The sequence below is a fragment of the Etheostoma spectabile genome, chromosome 22, assembly GCF_008692095.1.
Source record: "Etheostoma spectabile isolate EspeVRDwgs_2016 chromosome 22, UIUC_Espe_1.0, whole genome shotgun sequence".
Classification (NCBI taxonomy): domain Eukaryota; kingdom Metazoa; phylum Chordata; class Actinopteri; order Perciformes; family Percidae; genus Etheostoma; species Etheostoma spectabile.
This window is the reverse complement of record NC_045754.1, coordinates 15,973,472-15,988,466: the sequence shown is the minus strand read 5'-3', so window position 1 is coordinate 15,988,466 and position 14,995 is coordinate 15,973,472. Positions and strand designations below refer to the sequence as shown.

At 40.2% G+C, this 14,995-nt stretch overlaps 1 protein-coding gene across 1 annotated transcript in view; it reads left to right on the top strand.

Annotated features, from left to right (window-relative positions):
• The window catches only part of LOC116672368 (trichohyalin), a 104,091-nt gene extending 101,726 nt beyond the window's left edge, over window positions 1-2,365 (top strand). Inside the window, exon 27 of the mRNA XM_032504179.1 lies at window positions 1,068-2,365. Within this exon, the coding sequence (XP_032360070.1) occupies window positions 1,068-1,343 (276 nt within the window). The 3' untranslated portion in view covers window positions 1,344-2,365. The remainder of the gene's footprint in view (window positions 1-1,067) is intronic.
• The last annotated feature ends 12,630 nt before the right edge of the window (window positions 2,366-14,995 follow it).

Genomic DNA, 14,995 nt, shown 5'->3' with positions numbered 1-14,995 from the left:
TGTGTGTGTGTGTGTGTGTGTGTGTGGTTGTGTGTGTGCACGCACGCATGGTCTCTGGAAGGGTAATGTTAGCAGAACCATCCGGAAATGTGTCTGTCTCATCTCCGCTTGTGTTTTTCTCTCCCTTTAACACACACATGCATACGTACACATACGCACACACATGGCCAGACATGTCGATGTGACATCATTCTTGAACCACATCGTTTGCACAGACATACACACGCACTCACACACACACACAAAACAGATGTGGATGAGTGCAACTGTCATTACCCAACTTGTCTCTTTGTCTCTCTATCCTTTAATTTCTTATTTTACTCTTCCTTCTAGCTAAAAATACATTATTTCCAATCTTTTATTCTCTTTTATCTAACTTATTACAGTTTTAGACTGGTGCATTTTGAATATAATTATCACAAATGTAAATGCCTTTTTTATTTTTTGCATTCAAAGCCACTTTTCAACTCAAGCTCCTCCCTGCCTTTACCCAAATGTCCCCGTCAAAAAAATAAAACACCCTCAATTTAGCTAGTCTGTAATTGTGTTCCAGGGAGCCCAATCATGTTCTGACGATGTGTGATTTGTTTTGTGTCACGGATGATTTTGTGTCAAATCGACCTCTAATGATCGCTCAAATTGGTTGTTTTCATGTCGAAATTTACACCGTTGCATGACTCCTACTTGCAACCATTTCAAACTGTGAACACAATTCTCTCCTGAAAACCCCCTTCGCAATTTTACCCTCGTATTTATGTTTCAACAGGCATGAAAGTAACTGTGAAAGATGAATTAAGCACATAATGAGATGTCAGCTACTTTATCAACTTGATAGCTGTTGACTCTTGATGGTTGATATTTATTGCTAACTTCTAATTAAGTTTTGTAATTATTAGTGTGATGTTTTAACTTTCTTGAAACTTCACCTGAAATTGTCCCTCTTCCCTGCTTCTCTCAGTCTGTTCCACGGTCTCACATGGTGGTTTTCTTTAAAAACTATTGCTATTCTCTTTGTCTTCCAATGTGCATAAGTCTCTCTCAGATTGTCTCTTTCTTTGTCTCTCTAGTTAAACTGGCTCAGCAGGGGGAATAAGCGGTTGCGTAGGCAGCTGGAGGAGGAAAGCTCCATGCGTAGACAAGTGGAGCGACTGCTCCCCCCTCCTTCTCCTCCTCCTCCCACCTCCTCCATCCACCTCTCCGTCAGAGCCCGCCCACCTCCTCTCCCCACCTCCCTACCGTCATCCCTCCGCCTCCCTCAACCCCTGAGCCTGGACACAGCGACAGGGGACACTTACTCTTACCCAAATCAAGCTGAGCCGTGCTGTACTAGAGAGACCAGGTGAGTGCGAGGCTTTGGGTGAAGCGTACTGGATTAGGCCCACTGCCTCTCTGGGAGACACTCGGTCTGGGTGGACAAGCAGGGATCTGAGCTAAATAAAGCCCCCTGAAGACTTTGACCTGTCATGACTCTTTGACCTGGAGCTCCTCACCGGGGAGTGTACTCAGCATGAGGTTAATGCCCTGCAGGTCAAAGTCAAGTCCCAGGGTGCTTTTTGCCTGAGGGGGGCTCCAGAACCAGCGGATGATGGAATTCTCTCAAATCGTCCAAAAGAAAAATATATATATATATATCACTACTACTGTGCCATTAAGAGACTTATTCCAAGAACATATTCACTTTTTTATACATTTAGAATCTGACATTTACAACATAACATAAAAAAGCAATTCATTGCATCCTCAAAATGCTGCACTGCTCGGAGCAGTAGCAGCGTATAACTTTGGCAATTACTTCAAATAAATGGTCTTGTTTTGCCACAAAACTGTAGCACTAAGCACTAAAATATATTATTGCTGCTCTGATTTGAATATCTCGACAGCTCTGATGAACTATAATTAATTCAATTCTACTTAAATAGGCAAATGGCCTCAACAGGACAAGTGGCTAACTGCACATTCTTAAGTGTTGATGAATGTGTCTTACACTGGAGAAGAGTGGTGCTTTGGTTAAATGAGATATGGCACATCATCAGTATCCACAGACGTACCTCAGATGTTGATGTGGATGGCTGTAACACAGTCTCTGATTACGCTGCAGCTGTGCGCCATGTGTCCTGCGTCTACCGCGCCGAATGTGGCCGTGTGTCTTCATGTGCGAATACATTATGTGTCTGCATGCTTCTGTCTCTCTGTAAGTGCCTGTGGGCGAGTGTGCGTGTGATTGAGTGTATTAGATGTTTATGATGGTAGATGTTGTTTTATATTTTGTTTTATACTTTCGAAAACTATTTATTGATTTCTCTCTGTCGCTGCGTGCGAGCCCACTGCGTTGTTAAGACGGGAAAATAAAAACAGGGGTTTGTAATCGGCCGTACTTTTCTCCCCATTTTCATTTCATCTGTCAACATGCCAACAATATCTACTTTCTTACAGTTGGAATAGCAGACTAGCAATGCTACCAGTAAACATTGCATAATTAGTATTTAGAACTGTTTTTCATGACTGCTGAGACACACAATTATGTTGACACGTGGTTAACCAGCTAATAAAAAAAAGCATTAAAAACATTATCTAAAATGTGGTTTTGAAGCAGGGACGACACACCATATTGACCTGCTGACTCCCCATGAGCATGAGTGGTTGAAGAAGAGCTCCGTTTCAGATTTACACAGGCAACGACAAGGAAAAGAAGCATGCAAATATCTGAACTTGAACAGAAAAGCACTATTGTATACTGTGATAATGAGAATTCTAGGGAAAGCAGGTCTCAGACCACAATTGTCTTTCTCATCTTGCCATTCTCCCTTGTTGTCTCCCCCCACCTTTCCCCCACCCTCCCTCACCTGTTTTATCCTTCATTGGTTCTGTACATACATAGCTGCTGTATAGCCGGTCAGGATGTCGTGCATTTTAATGATTGCGAGTAGAACTGCATGTCCTTGTTAGCTTGGTTTTCCTCATTTTCCATGTCACACTCAAAAATACCCTTCTTTTATGTGCAACACACATGCGTGCACCCACTCACACATCCGCACGCATTTATATTCTTTCACACACAAAACACACACACACTTACGCAAACGGCACAGTCATTAAAAATGAAACCACAGGCTTTTTGAAAACTCCAAGGACCGAGGGAAAAGTCAGCGGCGCAGCGGTGAAAAGAGTCCCCCTGGAAACAATGAGGAGAATGATCATTTGTTGTTCTTGAAAACCCGGTGAGGTTTCACAGAGGTTAAGCTTCCCTTTGATGTGTTTTTAACTCGTTTCAGCTCTGTGGAGGGATTAGTCAGCCAGCTCACAGACACACACGCAAACACAAATGCACACGTTCTCACACACAAGCACATACAGGCTCTTAATTTCCACACCATGAGCTCTTCTCTCATAAAGGCGAAAAGCACAGAACAGGCTCCTTCCTAACCTAATTTCATCAAATGAGAGTGGGTGGTACTTAACTGTATGTGTGGTCCCTTGGAAATCTGTGGTAAACCAGCAAAATATTGCAAGTCAGTATTTTTCTTTTTATCCCAAATTAGCGTAAGGCTGTTTGTGAACAGTGTGGGCCCTCAACCACGAGAGAGACGGAGAAAGAGAGACAGAGTAGCTGTTGATCATCACAGCACTCATTACAGTGTTTACGAGGCATTATTTGATCCCTATTTCAAGATACAAATGATTGGGGTGCTTGTGCCTTGAATGTTTGTTTGTTATCAGCTCTCAGGAGTGCTGGCAACATGTCTCTTCTAAAAGTTAGGTCACTCAGAAAAAACAGGGCAGAAAGAAACAGGAGTGTTTCACCCAGTGTTTTACTTGTAAAAAAGTGTTTTTTTGTTATGTGGTTACTTTTTATAGACTATACAGCTACACTATATGGAAATGCTGACATTCTGTTGGTCCAGGTGAATTTTGGCTGTAGGCAGAGATTCCATTTTCACACCATCCCCCACACACTTATCACACAATTATCTAGGTTTTGTATTTCATTTTGTCACACATTAAAGAATGAATCATTGCCAAATCACATTTTCATGCTTAATTTCCACATTTTCTAAATGAACTCCACTGAAAAGATATTTGTTTGCACCATTTATTCAGGTATTTTGCATTATTTTGTCAGCAGCTTCAAAAATTGCGCACACTGTTACCACTTCCAAGTCATGATTCCATCCTTCTATTATATCCCATAAAGATAAGAACAGGGAACATGTATTAAGCTCAGACAAAAGATGCAGTAGTAAAAAGGAGAAAAAAATCCAATAAAATAAAAACTGCCATTTGCAAGATTTGTATTAAAAAGCTCAAATACTGTCAATATTGAGCAAAAACTGACTTAATATAAAAGTGTATAGTTCACAAACTATGTTTAAACAACCGTGGTTTACATTGTTGTCTTCCTTATGTATATTCCATTGAACAACAAAGGACCACAGACATAAACCCCATGACTAGCTGTGAACTCACATATTCCAGAGGAAGACTTGAAGTGGCCATAACCAATACTACTTATTTGACTAAGATGCCCATTGCTGTAAGAAAAATAAGTGAAGAGATATTTTCTCTTTGGTAGAAGTGCTGCTCTTTTAGGTATTAGTCAGTCTGGAGAGTTACTATGGAGTGTCCATGCTTGTGTTGCATATGCGTGTACACTATTCATCTTGGACTCCAAGTACAGCTCTGATTGGCTGCAAAATGAGAACACAATACTTCTGCAGTAGGTTGGCTGGCTCTTTAGCTGGCTGACTGATCAAATCAGTCTTAATTGGCAGGATAATGATTAGCTCTGTATCTAGTTATCAAATAAATGACATTATATACAGTTACAACGTCCAATGTTGGATTTGGCAACCAATGGGGCAGATACAGTGCATCTGTTTGCCATTCTGTTGGGCCCAACGTTATAGATCAGAAAAATATGAAACAAACCAAACAGAAACAACATGGCAAAATGCAAAGAATGGAAAAGCTATTGAGCTGAGTGGAGGTGGGGGGGGTTGGGGAATTCATGAAACAAAAAGAAAAGTGAGTGAGAACAACAAAAGCGACTACAATACCCCAAAACAATTGAATGGATAGATGGACAGTGTGATTAGATAGTCTAAAGATGACCATGTGTGATACTCTGCTGATGCCTGTAGGAAGGTTAGATTGTGGGTTTGGCTAAACAGCACTCAGTAGCATGGAGAGGTTCTCTGTTGTCAATAAAGGAGCCAGATTCACTTGCTTCAAACATTAAAATGTTTTTAGGGAGACTGGTCAGTTAGTCAACAAAGTTGTCAGTTGATACTAAAAAGTTGATCAAAAGCTTGTTTGCAGAGCAAATTAGCAAACAGGGGACATATGACAGATGTCCGTTTCCATCTCTTAATGGGTAAATCAGTCCAATTTATATATATATATATAGCGGTGGTGTATATATAATTATATATGTAATTATGATGTATATATATAAGGTATATGTAGAGTCTCTTTCTTCTCCTACACTAGGCCAATGCGGTGGGATCAGGGGAGACACTGCTTGGACGCGTGTTCTGCTTGCCAATAATCAATGTCCACACGTACTGTCTGCATTTTGGTGCTGTGACCCATTTATTTTCATTTGTCAATTCCAACCTTAATACGACTGACACGTCTGACATTAAACTGACTCGAAACGACACGCACTAACACGGTGAAAAGCTGTTTGCTTTCCCTTTCTCCACACACCTGTGTACCTGAGGCTGATTACCTTTATGCCTTCCCAGCCAAGGCGCAACCCAGTGCTCAAACACAAAACTGCAGAACCCATACTGGTAATAAATGACACAAACAAAAATGTTGTAATGGCTCAACAGTATATATTGTGTATATATGTATATGTATATAATGTTATATATATGTATATATATTTATATATGGTATATATATGTATGTGTATATGTATATTTATGTATGTATGTGTATTGTATACTTTATGTGTGTGTGTATATATGTATATGTGTGTGTTATGTGTGTATATATGTGTGTGTATATATATATATGTGTATTATATATTTTATGGCATGCCGTTAGGAAATAATATATATATATGAAGTTATCCATCTGAAATATTTGAATAAAGTCTGAATATATGGAATGACGTCTGAATATATGGAATGAAAGTCTGAATATATGGAATGAAGTCTGAATATATGAATAACTGAATATATGGAATGAAAGTCTGAATTATTGGATGAAAGTCTGAATAATGGATGAACGTCTGAATATATGGGATGAAGTCTGAATATATGGATAAATGCTGAAATATGGAATGAATTGAATATATGGATGAGTTCTGAATATATGGAATGAAAGTTGGATTGACAGAAATGTCACCAAAGGATACCTTTCTGAATTCACTGGATTTACAAATGGCATCGGCTGAAATAGTCCAATACTTTGTTGAACTGCAGGGTTTTTTTGCAACAACTGGTCATACTCCAAACGCACCAACAGTTTGGAAATTAGATAGCGTCACTTGAGGATCTATTCCATTATTGCGACATTCTTAGTGCTTTAAGCAATCCTGTTCAACAAAACGTTGCCGAAAGAACATTATGCATCATTCTTGAAGGAATTTATGAGTCTCTTTGGGAATGTCACAGAAGTAACACTTCAACTGGAGCTATGGTGTGGGCACTGGATACGGTTACCAGTATTTTGGCCCGTACATGCATTTGCCAAGTGTTAATAATCTCTTCATTGCTCAAAGCTGACACTAGATTCCTAGCCGATTCACTCATAGCGTCCACATTTGTTACTTCCTGATTAATCAGCCACAACACAAGATGGCGCCAGCGCCGTAATGACGTCAGCTTTCATTCCATATATCAGACTTCCATTCCATATATTCAGACTTTCATCCCATATATTCAATATTCATTCCATATATTCAGACTTCATTCCATATATTCAGACTTTCATTCCATATATTCAGAGTTCATTCCATAATATTCAACTTCATTCCATAGATTCAGACTTTCATTCTCTTTCAGACTTTCATTTCCATATATTCAGACGTTCATTTCCATATATTCAGACTTTCATTCCATATATTCAACTTTCATTCCATATATTCAGACTTCATCCATATATTCGCTTCATTCCAATTCATACTCTCATTCAAATATCAGACTTTCATTCCTATTCAGATGGTAAAACTCATATATATATATATTATTTCCTAACGGCATGCCATATATTTATATATATATTTATATATATGTGTGTGTTATATGTGTATGTTGTATATATTATATATTGTAGATATGTGGTATGTATATATATGTATGTTGAGTATGTATGTATATACTATATATTATGTATGTATGTATGTATGTATGATGTATATACGTATATATATATGTATGTATGTATATAAGTATAGTAGTATATGTATGTATGTAAATATGTGTATATATATAAATGTGTGTATTATTATAATATATATATATATATATATATATATACTCTATGTGTGTGCATGTATGGTAGAGTTTAAGACAGGAAAAAATAAATTACGAGAAAATTGAAGGGAGAGGAAATAATTGAGAACTTTAGGGAAAGAGGAAAGGAAGTCATGAAGTAGTGAAAGAGGGATGTATGGGGGAAGAGGCTGAAAGAACGTTGCTGGGGACTTAGGGAATAAGTTTGGGAATGAAGGTGGTTAGCAGAGTGAGAGATGGATGCAGAGGGAGGCCGACAAAGGAATGATGGGAAGGAGGTGCAGTGTGTGATTAAGAGAGTAGAGAGGTTAAGATGGGAAAAGGAAGAGAGAAAAGAGGAGGAAGAGAGTAATGCGACATTTAGGGAAAAGGTGGTGAGATGGAAAGAAAAGTGAAAGGTGAGAGAAGTGTGTGACGGGGAGAATGAGAGAGACACTGCAGATTTAGCGAGGGGAAAGATGGGAAAGGAGCAGAATGAGAGAAAGAAAGAATGAGAGAGTATTGGGAGATTTAGGGTATATATGGAAGAGAGAGTGCCAAAGAAGAGCATATTGTCCTTATCGGCCTGCTCCAGAAAGCCTGCTCCCTAATGGGGCTGGTGTGAAGGGGAAATGAGGACTAGGCCTGATGCTACCTGATTAGCCATCGACTCAAACACACATCAAGGACGGGGTAGAAGGAAGGTGTGTGTGTGTGTGTGTGTGTGTGTGTGTGTGTGTGTGTGTGTGTGTGTGTGTGTGTGTGTGTGTAGGCTGAAGGTGAGTCACCATCACCTCATTCAGCAGGACCACAAATGAAAATTACTCTCACTGACTGTCCCCACACACACACATGCACAGACACATGGCCATTTTCTTCAACCTTGAAAGGGAAAGCTGCTCTGAATAAGGAGATCCTCTGAATGGAGGTACGGAGGAGAAAGAGGGGGGAGAGAGGTAGGAGGGGTAAATAGAAAAAAGAAGGCGGTAGGCGTGGATATGTTGGAAAGGGGAGGGAGACATCAAAAAGAGTCATCATGCTTCATATTAGTGAAATAATGAAATTTGCCTTTTAGCTAATGACATCTTGGGACAGCTCTGTTAGTTTTCACATAAATTACAGTAGCCCGGACTGCATCTCTCACTCGCTGACTTGGAACAAAGCCAACCCCACACACACACTAACACACACTCTCTCGCTCTCTCTTTCCCCTGCGTGGACACAACAAAATGCATACACACTCACTCACACACACACACACACATCTACAGCACACATCTACAGCGATCAGTGGCGCAGCGGCGACCGGTCGGTGTCCCTGTTTGAAATTCAACACTCTGAGACCCATATCCCTTTTCTATTCCACACCCTGAATTCATTACTGTCACACACACTTACACACCTATAATCATATTCATCATACTTCCCCTACCTCTCTCCCTACATTTCTATCCAAGGGAGCCCCAATATGGCTGCTGATGACCTTCATTATCTCATCATCTCCCCCTTTCTCGTCCATGTATTAGTTCTGTATTTCTTTCACACATTACACTCACAGATATGCACTCTCTTTGTTTTTTGTTCTCTTTCTCTTATTTACCTCTCTGTCACACACATTGAAACACTTTGTTTCATGTCTCTCTTTCACGCACTGTTTCCCATTCCTTTTATTCTGGTTCTCTTTTCTTCCTCTTTTTTTTTTTTATCTGTCACTCTTTTCTCATTACTCCCTCTCCGTGTTTCATTAGCATACAGAGTAAGAAGATGGCGCTGGGGGTAATCTGCGCGAGTCGGCAGTGACAAAATGGAGGGCGTCATCAGAGGTCGCGGCGCTGTCATCAACTGCCAAACCTTACCGCTGATATCTGCCTGTCACACGCTCACACTCGTGCATGCATCACACACATTTGCGGCGCACTGGGGAGAAAGAAGGGAACATGTATCCGTAATCAGGTGTGACACATCACAGCGTAAATGCTGCAATCTCACCTGACAGCCACGTACACACATGCAATGTTTACGTTGTGGACCACCACGACGGTAACAGACATTGACAGGTATCTGAGTATATTCTGAAATACACATAACATCGGCTTTAATAAATACAGCCGGTTTGTTTTTTGTTTAGTTTTTTTTTCTAGTTGTTGAATTCTTTAGGCTTTTAAAGGATCTGGATGTGCGAGCTGTGCAGAGGGAGACGGATTGTGATTTCTTTTAAGAAGATGGTAATTTCCATCTTCAAGTATCACTGATAAGCAGTTCAGTAGAATGACATCGTTCACAGCGAGATTTTTATAGTTAGTTGTGTTTACAAACCCAGAACATGCTTGCAAGTACATAGTAACATATACTAGAAGTATATGACTTTTTTAAATTGCTTTTCATCTTTGAAGAGAACTGTGTAGACGTCATATTATCATAAAAGTGTACTAAAATGTACTAAAGTATGTAATCTAAATGTACTAAAGGTAAAATATAATGAAATAGTGGCACAAGTACAGCCATAAAGTCCGCAAACTGTGATGTAACACACACAGATACACAGAAATATCTGTCCCTGACTGTTACATTAAGAAAGGGTTTGTTTTATTGCTTAAGAATTCAACTTTTAATCTGTAAGAGAAAGAGAGTTATTGAAAGAGGCCATATCATGAAAAACTAACCTTTTCATTGTTTGTACACATACATTTGAGTATCTGGAGTGCCTACCAACCCACAAACTGTGGAAAAAAAAGACATCTCAGTCAGTTTTATTTGTGAGCTGCCTACATCAGAAAACAGGGGATGTAACAAGCCATTTAGATTTGGCTCCTCTTTCTATGTCACAAGAAAATAATGGTGTTTTTTGGTTGTTGTTCAAGTACAAATAAAAAAAAATATCTGAAAATGGGCGTGGAATGTTTCCTTTAATCTTTCAAAAGTTACAGCCTTACTTAAAACTACTGGCTTCCTTTAGTAATACCAATAAACGGGCTGATGTAGTATGAGGTTGAAACGTGGCATGGTAATTGTAATGTTAAACTAGAAAATTCCGCAGAAATTTTATCAGTGTGCCTACTACTTGGTGCACATCCGAACAGCAAATAAACTTAATAAAAAATAATAAGTGTCTTAACCCTTCAGAGATATAACTCTTTAAAACCTGTTTAAGATGTCAGGATGTGTGTGTGTGTCTGTCTATGTGTGTGTCTGAGAGAGAGGGAGACAGATGGATGTCCACAGACAGACATACAAAGTATGGTTGCCTGGTTACTAAGGACCAATAGGAAGCCTTTCCTCTCTGTGATGTCATCTCTTTGATATGTAGTCAGTTAACGACTGCACCTGGCACCTGCTGTTACCAGCTATTCAGAGACTGATCAAGCTCTCAAACAAATGATCATATCACCAAAAGGATACAAGATATCAATTAATTGAGGTGCTCGTGGGCACCACAAGGCCCTTGTGAACTTATTGATATAAAATTTATGTGGATAAACTTTAAAATGTGGGCGTATCAGCGATGTAAAAAAGTCCTTCGCTCTGCGTTTTGCTCAGAAATGTGGACGATGTTTACCATTACAGTGAATGGAGGAAAATTTGGAACTGTTCTCACATTTGAAAGGTTGCTGAGCGGAAAGTATACATCATATCACTATGAGCACTTGGATGAAACTAGACAAGAATACCTACGTTTGATGTATATGTTCCGACAAGTTAGAATGTTGGCGTGGGAGCAAGTTATAGAGAAAAAAAAAGATAACTTTTTTAGTCTCCCCACTCTGTCCCCACTCTAGCTCCGAACATTCCGCCACATACACACACATTGGAAAATCTGAGACGATCTGAAAACGGGACGACGTAAACTGGGATTTGGGAGAAACCGTGCTTGATATCTGAACGCCATTCAGCCCAATAAACGCCAAAGTCTTGCTTCGGTTTAAACTTTAATCATGTTTCTACGTTAAAGTATGGCAATGCAGCACGGTCCCAAAGAGAGGGAGTTTTGAGCAATGTTGAGAGATTTCCCGAACTTTCCCATTCATGTCTATGGGACATTTTTGGCCGTATTTTTGCCGATTTCGGTAAAACTACGCGGCAAATCTTGTTGAAAGTCATAGCCGCCATTCCCGATCAATACCCCAATTCGGTGTAATGTGTTGCGCGTGTGGCAACGCTTTGGGACTAGTAGTGGGACAAAAAAGGCGGAAGAATAATAAGTATGGGCAATAATAGTCATTGTGCCGAGTGCTGCTATTGCAGCACCACGGCACACTGAATTACACAAAAAAAGTTGTTGATCAGCTTTCAAAGACAGAACAAAACTGGAGTTTTTTAACAATGACGTATAGGTTATCTTAAAGGTTCCATGGGATTAAAATTTCACTTTATGAGGTTTTTTAACAATAATATGCGTTCCCCCAGCCTGCCTATGGTCCCCCAGTGGCTAGAAATGGCGATAGGTGTAAACCGAGCCCTGGCTATCCTGCTCTGCCTTTGAGGAAATGAAAGCTCAGATGGGCCAATCTGGAATCTTGCTCCTTATGAGGTCATAAGGGGCAAGGTTATCTCCCGCTTCTCTGCTTTGCCCGCCCAGAGAATTTGGCCCATCCATGAGAAAGAGACATCATGGCTTTCAAAGGAGCAAAGTGGCAGTTGGTCAAGGCAACACCCGCCGCCTCCACCTTGTTGTATTAGTTTTTGCCATGGTGCTGCAAGATTTTCCAAACAAATCGTCTGGGATTTGTTAGTAGGCTGCAGTGAGCAAGTGAAAAGATATTTTTTTATGCATTGGTTGCATCTGTGGTTGACCAGCGTCTGAAGCTTAGCACTGCAGTGGTTACACTAAGAAGTCATATGATTTTAAGCAGAATAATACATAGCTGACACATCTCCAGATTTCCTGAAACTATCTATGCATACTTTACCTTTTAAACTGATCAAAGCCATCAGAAAAGTAAGTAAATTCACCCTCTGACCTTCACAGACACCTTGATTTTCATTTAGAAATCCTGTCATGTATTTTTTTTTCTTCCTCACCAAGGGAGATACTGCAATCCACCATGACAGTGTAGCAGAACTAAAATCATGAGTGTGTGTTGATCAGTTGATGGCCTCCTACTCAGTTCCTTATTAAAAATTGCACACTTATTAATATCTGCGAGTGTTTGACAAGCCAACTGTGTCTCAACAAAGTAAATGGTGTTGGGCTTAGGGAATCAGAGGAAGAGTGTCGGTGTATAAAAAGGATGGAAGAGAAGGGAGGAAAGAGAAACTTAAAAAGGTGTGTGTGTGTGTGTGTGTGTGTGTGGGGGGGGTGTATTAGGAGTTGTAGCCAAGGAGAGAGAGAGAGAAAGAAATGGGAAGCGAAAGGAGAAAGAAATGGAAAGGACAAACAGAGAGTGAAGGATGAATTCCCAGGAGGCAGTGTTAAGTTGTATTGGTGTGTGAGCTTGTCACTAATAGTGTCCCTTCCATGGTTATGAGAGCTAGAAATACTTTGGTGCTAATAGACAGATTATGGAAAGAAACGAAGCATGTCCTGAAATCCTCTTAGCAAGACTTCACCTTTTTATTTATTTATTTCCTGCCATATTCCTTTCTTTCTCTCTCTCTTCCTCTCGCTACCGCGGTGGCCCTGGCATTGTCTCGTTGAACATGTTTCATGTTTTGTCTGACGCTTGGCGCGTAGTGTTGTGTCTCTCTCTCTCTCTCTCTCTCTCTCACTCTCTCACTTTTTTTTTTTTTCTTCTCACACGTTTTCAAAAGGCACTTTATTTATTGTCCCGGGGGAGCACTACATTATGCATTAACCTGTTCAATTATGCATTCATTTATGCAGCCGTTGCCTTATGTAAATGCACTTTATGATTAAACAAATTGTTTCGCTGTTTGGCCGTGTGTTCCCCACATTGAGTGTTTGCCAGTGACATCATGCAGCAGAAGCAAGAGACTCCATGCCTGTGGTGTGTATGTGTGAGTGTGTGAGTTCTATTTGTGCCCTATTAAACTGGTGAAGGGGCCTCAGAGATTGCAAAAACACTCTGTGGGCTTTAGAAACTGATACAGAACAGGGAAAGGCGAGGGTTTCCACAGCCGTTATGTTTGGTCCAGAAGACCACTAAAGAGGCCAACTGAAAAATATTGATCTTTTTGGATACTGCCCAGTTTTAGTGTGTAAGCTGTTTTTTTTGCCCTTACACTATGTTAAAAGAGATGTATGTAGTATTAGGATCCATTCTTATATGAAACTGTTACAAGACAAGTACTTTCCATTAAACTGCATGTGAATTAAAGATTTAACATTTTGTTTAGTTGTTCAACAGAACACGTCAAACATATCTGAGTTGCTTTCCAGCACTTTGCAAAAGTGTCAGAAGTTTTACTTTTCTTGGCTTCATTTGTGTCAGAAAGCAAACCGTGGAATCACTATGCACTATGGGTACCTCAGCTTGCCAATATGTGTACTTTCATGAGATCAACTAAGTTGATGTGTGCTAAATAATGAAATTGTTGAGATATCACTATGTCAAAAAACATGGCACTCTTATAAGAGCCTTAGAGCCCTTAAAAAACCTCTAATTTAAAACAAATACACGTAATAGGCAGTGTGACGATGTCTGCAGAGGCCTTGGAAGTCTCCTATTGACTAAAGACTAAGACAGTTGCTCCAGACATCTTAATCACAGCTATATATAGCCGTTCCTACTATCTGACAAGAGAAATGAGCAGCCAGTTAAGACAGATGAACTGTCTGGATGGTGGGTAGACTTATCTAAACCGCAGCCACACCTTTGATCTACTTCAGAATCTCCCATTGGTTTCCATCTGATACAGGCTATCTGATATACCCACGCCACTGAGGAATGAGAAGTTTTAGAGGAGAAAAGAGGAATGGAATATGCATTAAGACACCTTGACGATACAGTCACTCTATTTTTCCACCCTGCTTGCCCCTTTTTTTTCTCCTCATATGCTGCCATTCCTCAATCATGCGGTTGTAACACTGACTCCACCACCTTCGTCTACTTTCTCACTCTTCACCTCTATCTTTCTCTTTCCCTGCCTCCCCCCTTGGTGCGCCTCGCTCTTGCTCCATCTCTCCTTCTCTGGCGGGGTGTGAGTGAATGATGGAGTTTTAGTGGACCCTGCGAGCGGTCCTGTGGTTTTTCAGTGCCACACATCAGAGGCAGAGCATTAGACCTCTGCATGCTTCAGGAGTTTGGCTTGGCAGAGCACCAGGCCCTAACTACCTCCTCTCCAGCACTCGCTGCTAGCAGCGCAGGCCAGACAAACTACCTGAGCCCCATTCGCAATATACATGAAATACTGTCCCACTGTTTATATTCATATTCATTAACCTTTTATAACGACGTATGTGTGTTTTTATTACATTAATTTTCAAACCCCGTGTGTACCCTGACACAGAATGAGTTAAAGCAAGTTTATATTGGCTGTTTGGAAGGAAAGTGGGTCCCTATCTTCATAATACACAGTAAATCTTCATTATCCAAACCTCAGAAAGACTCTACAGACTGAATGGTTTAAGGAACAAGTGTAATGAAGAGAACATG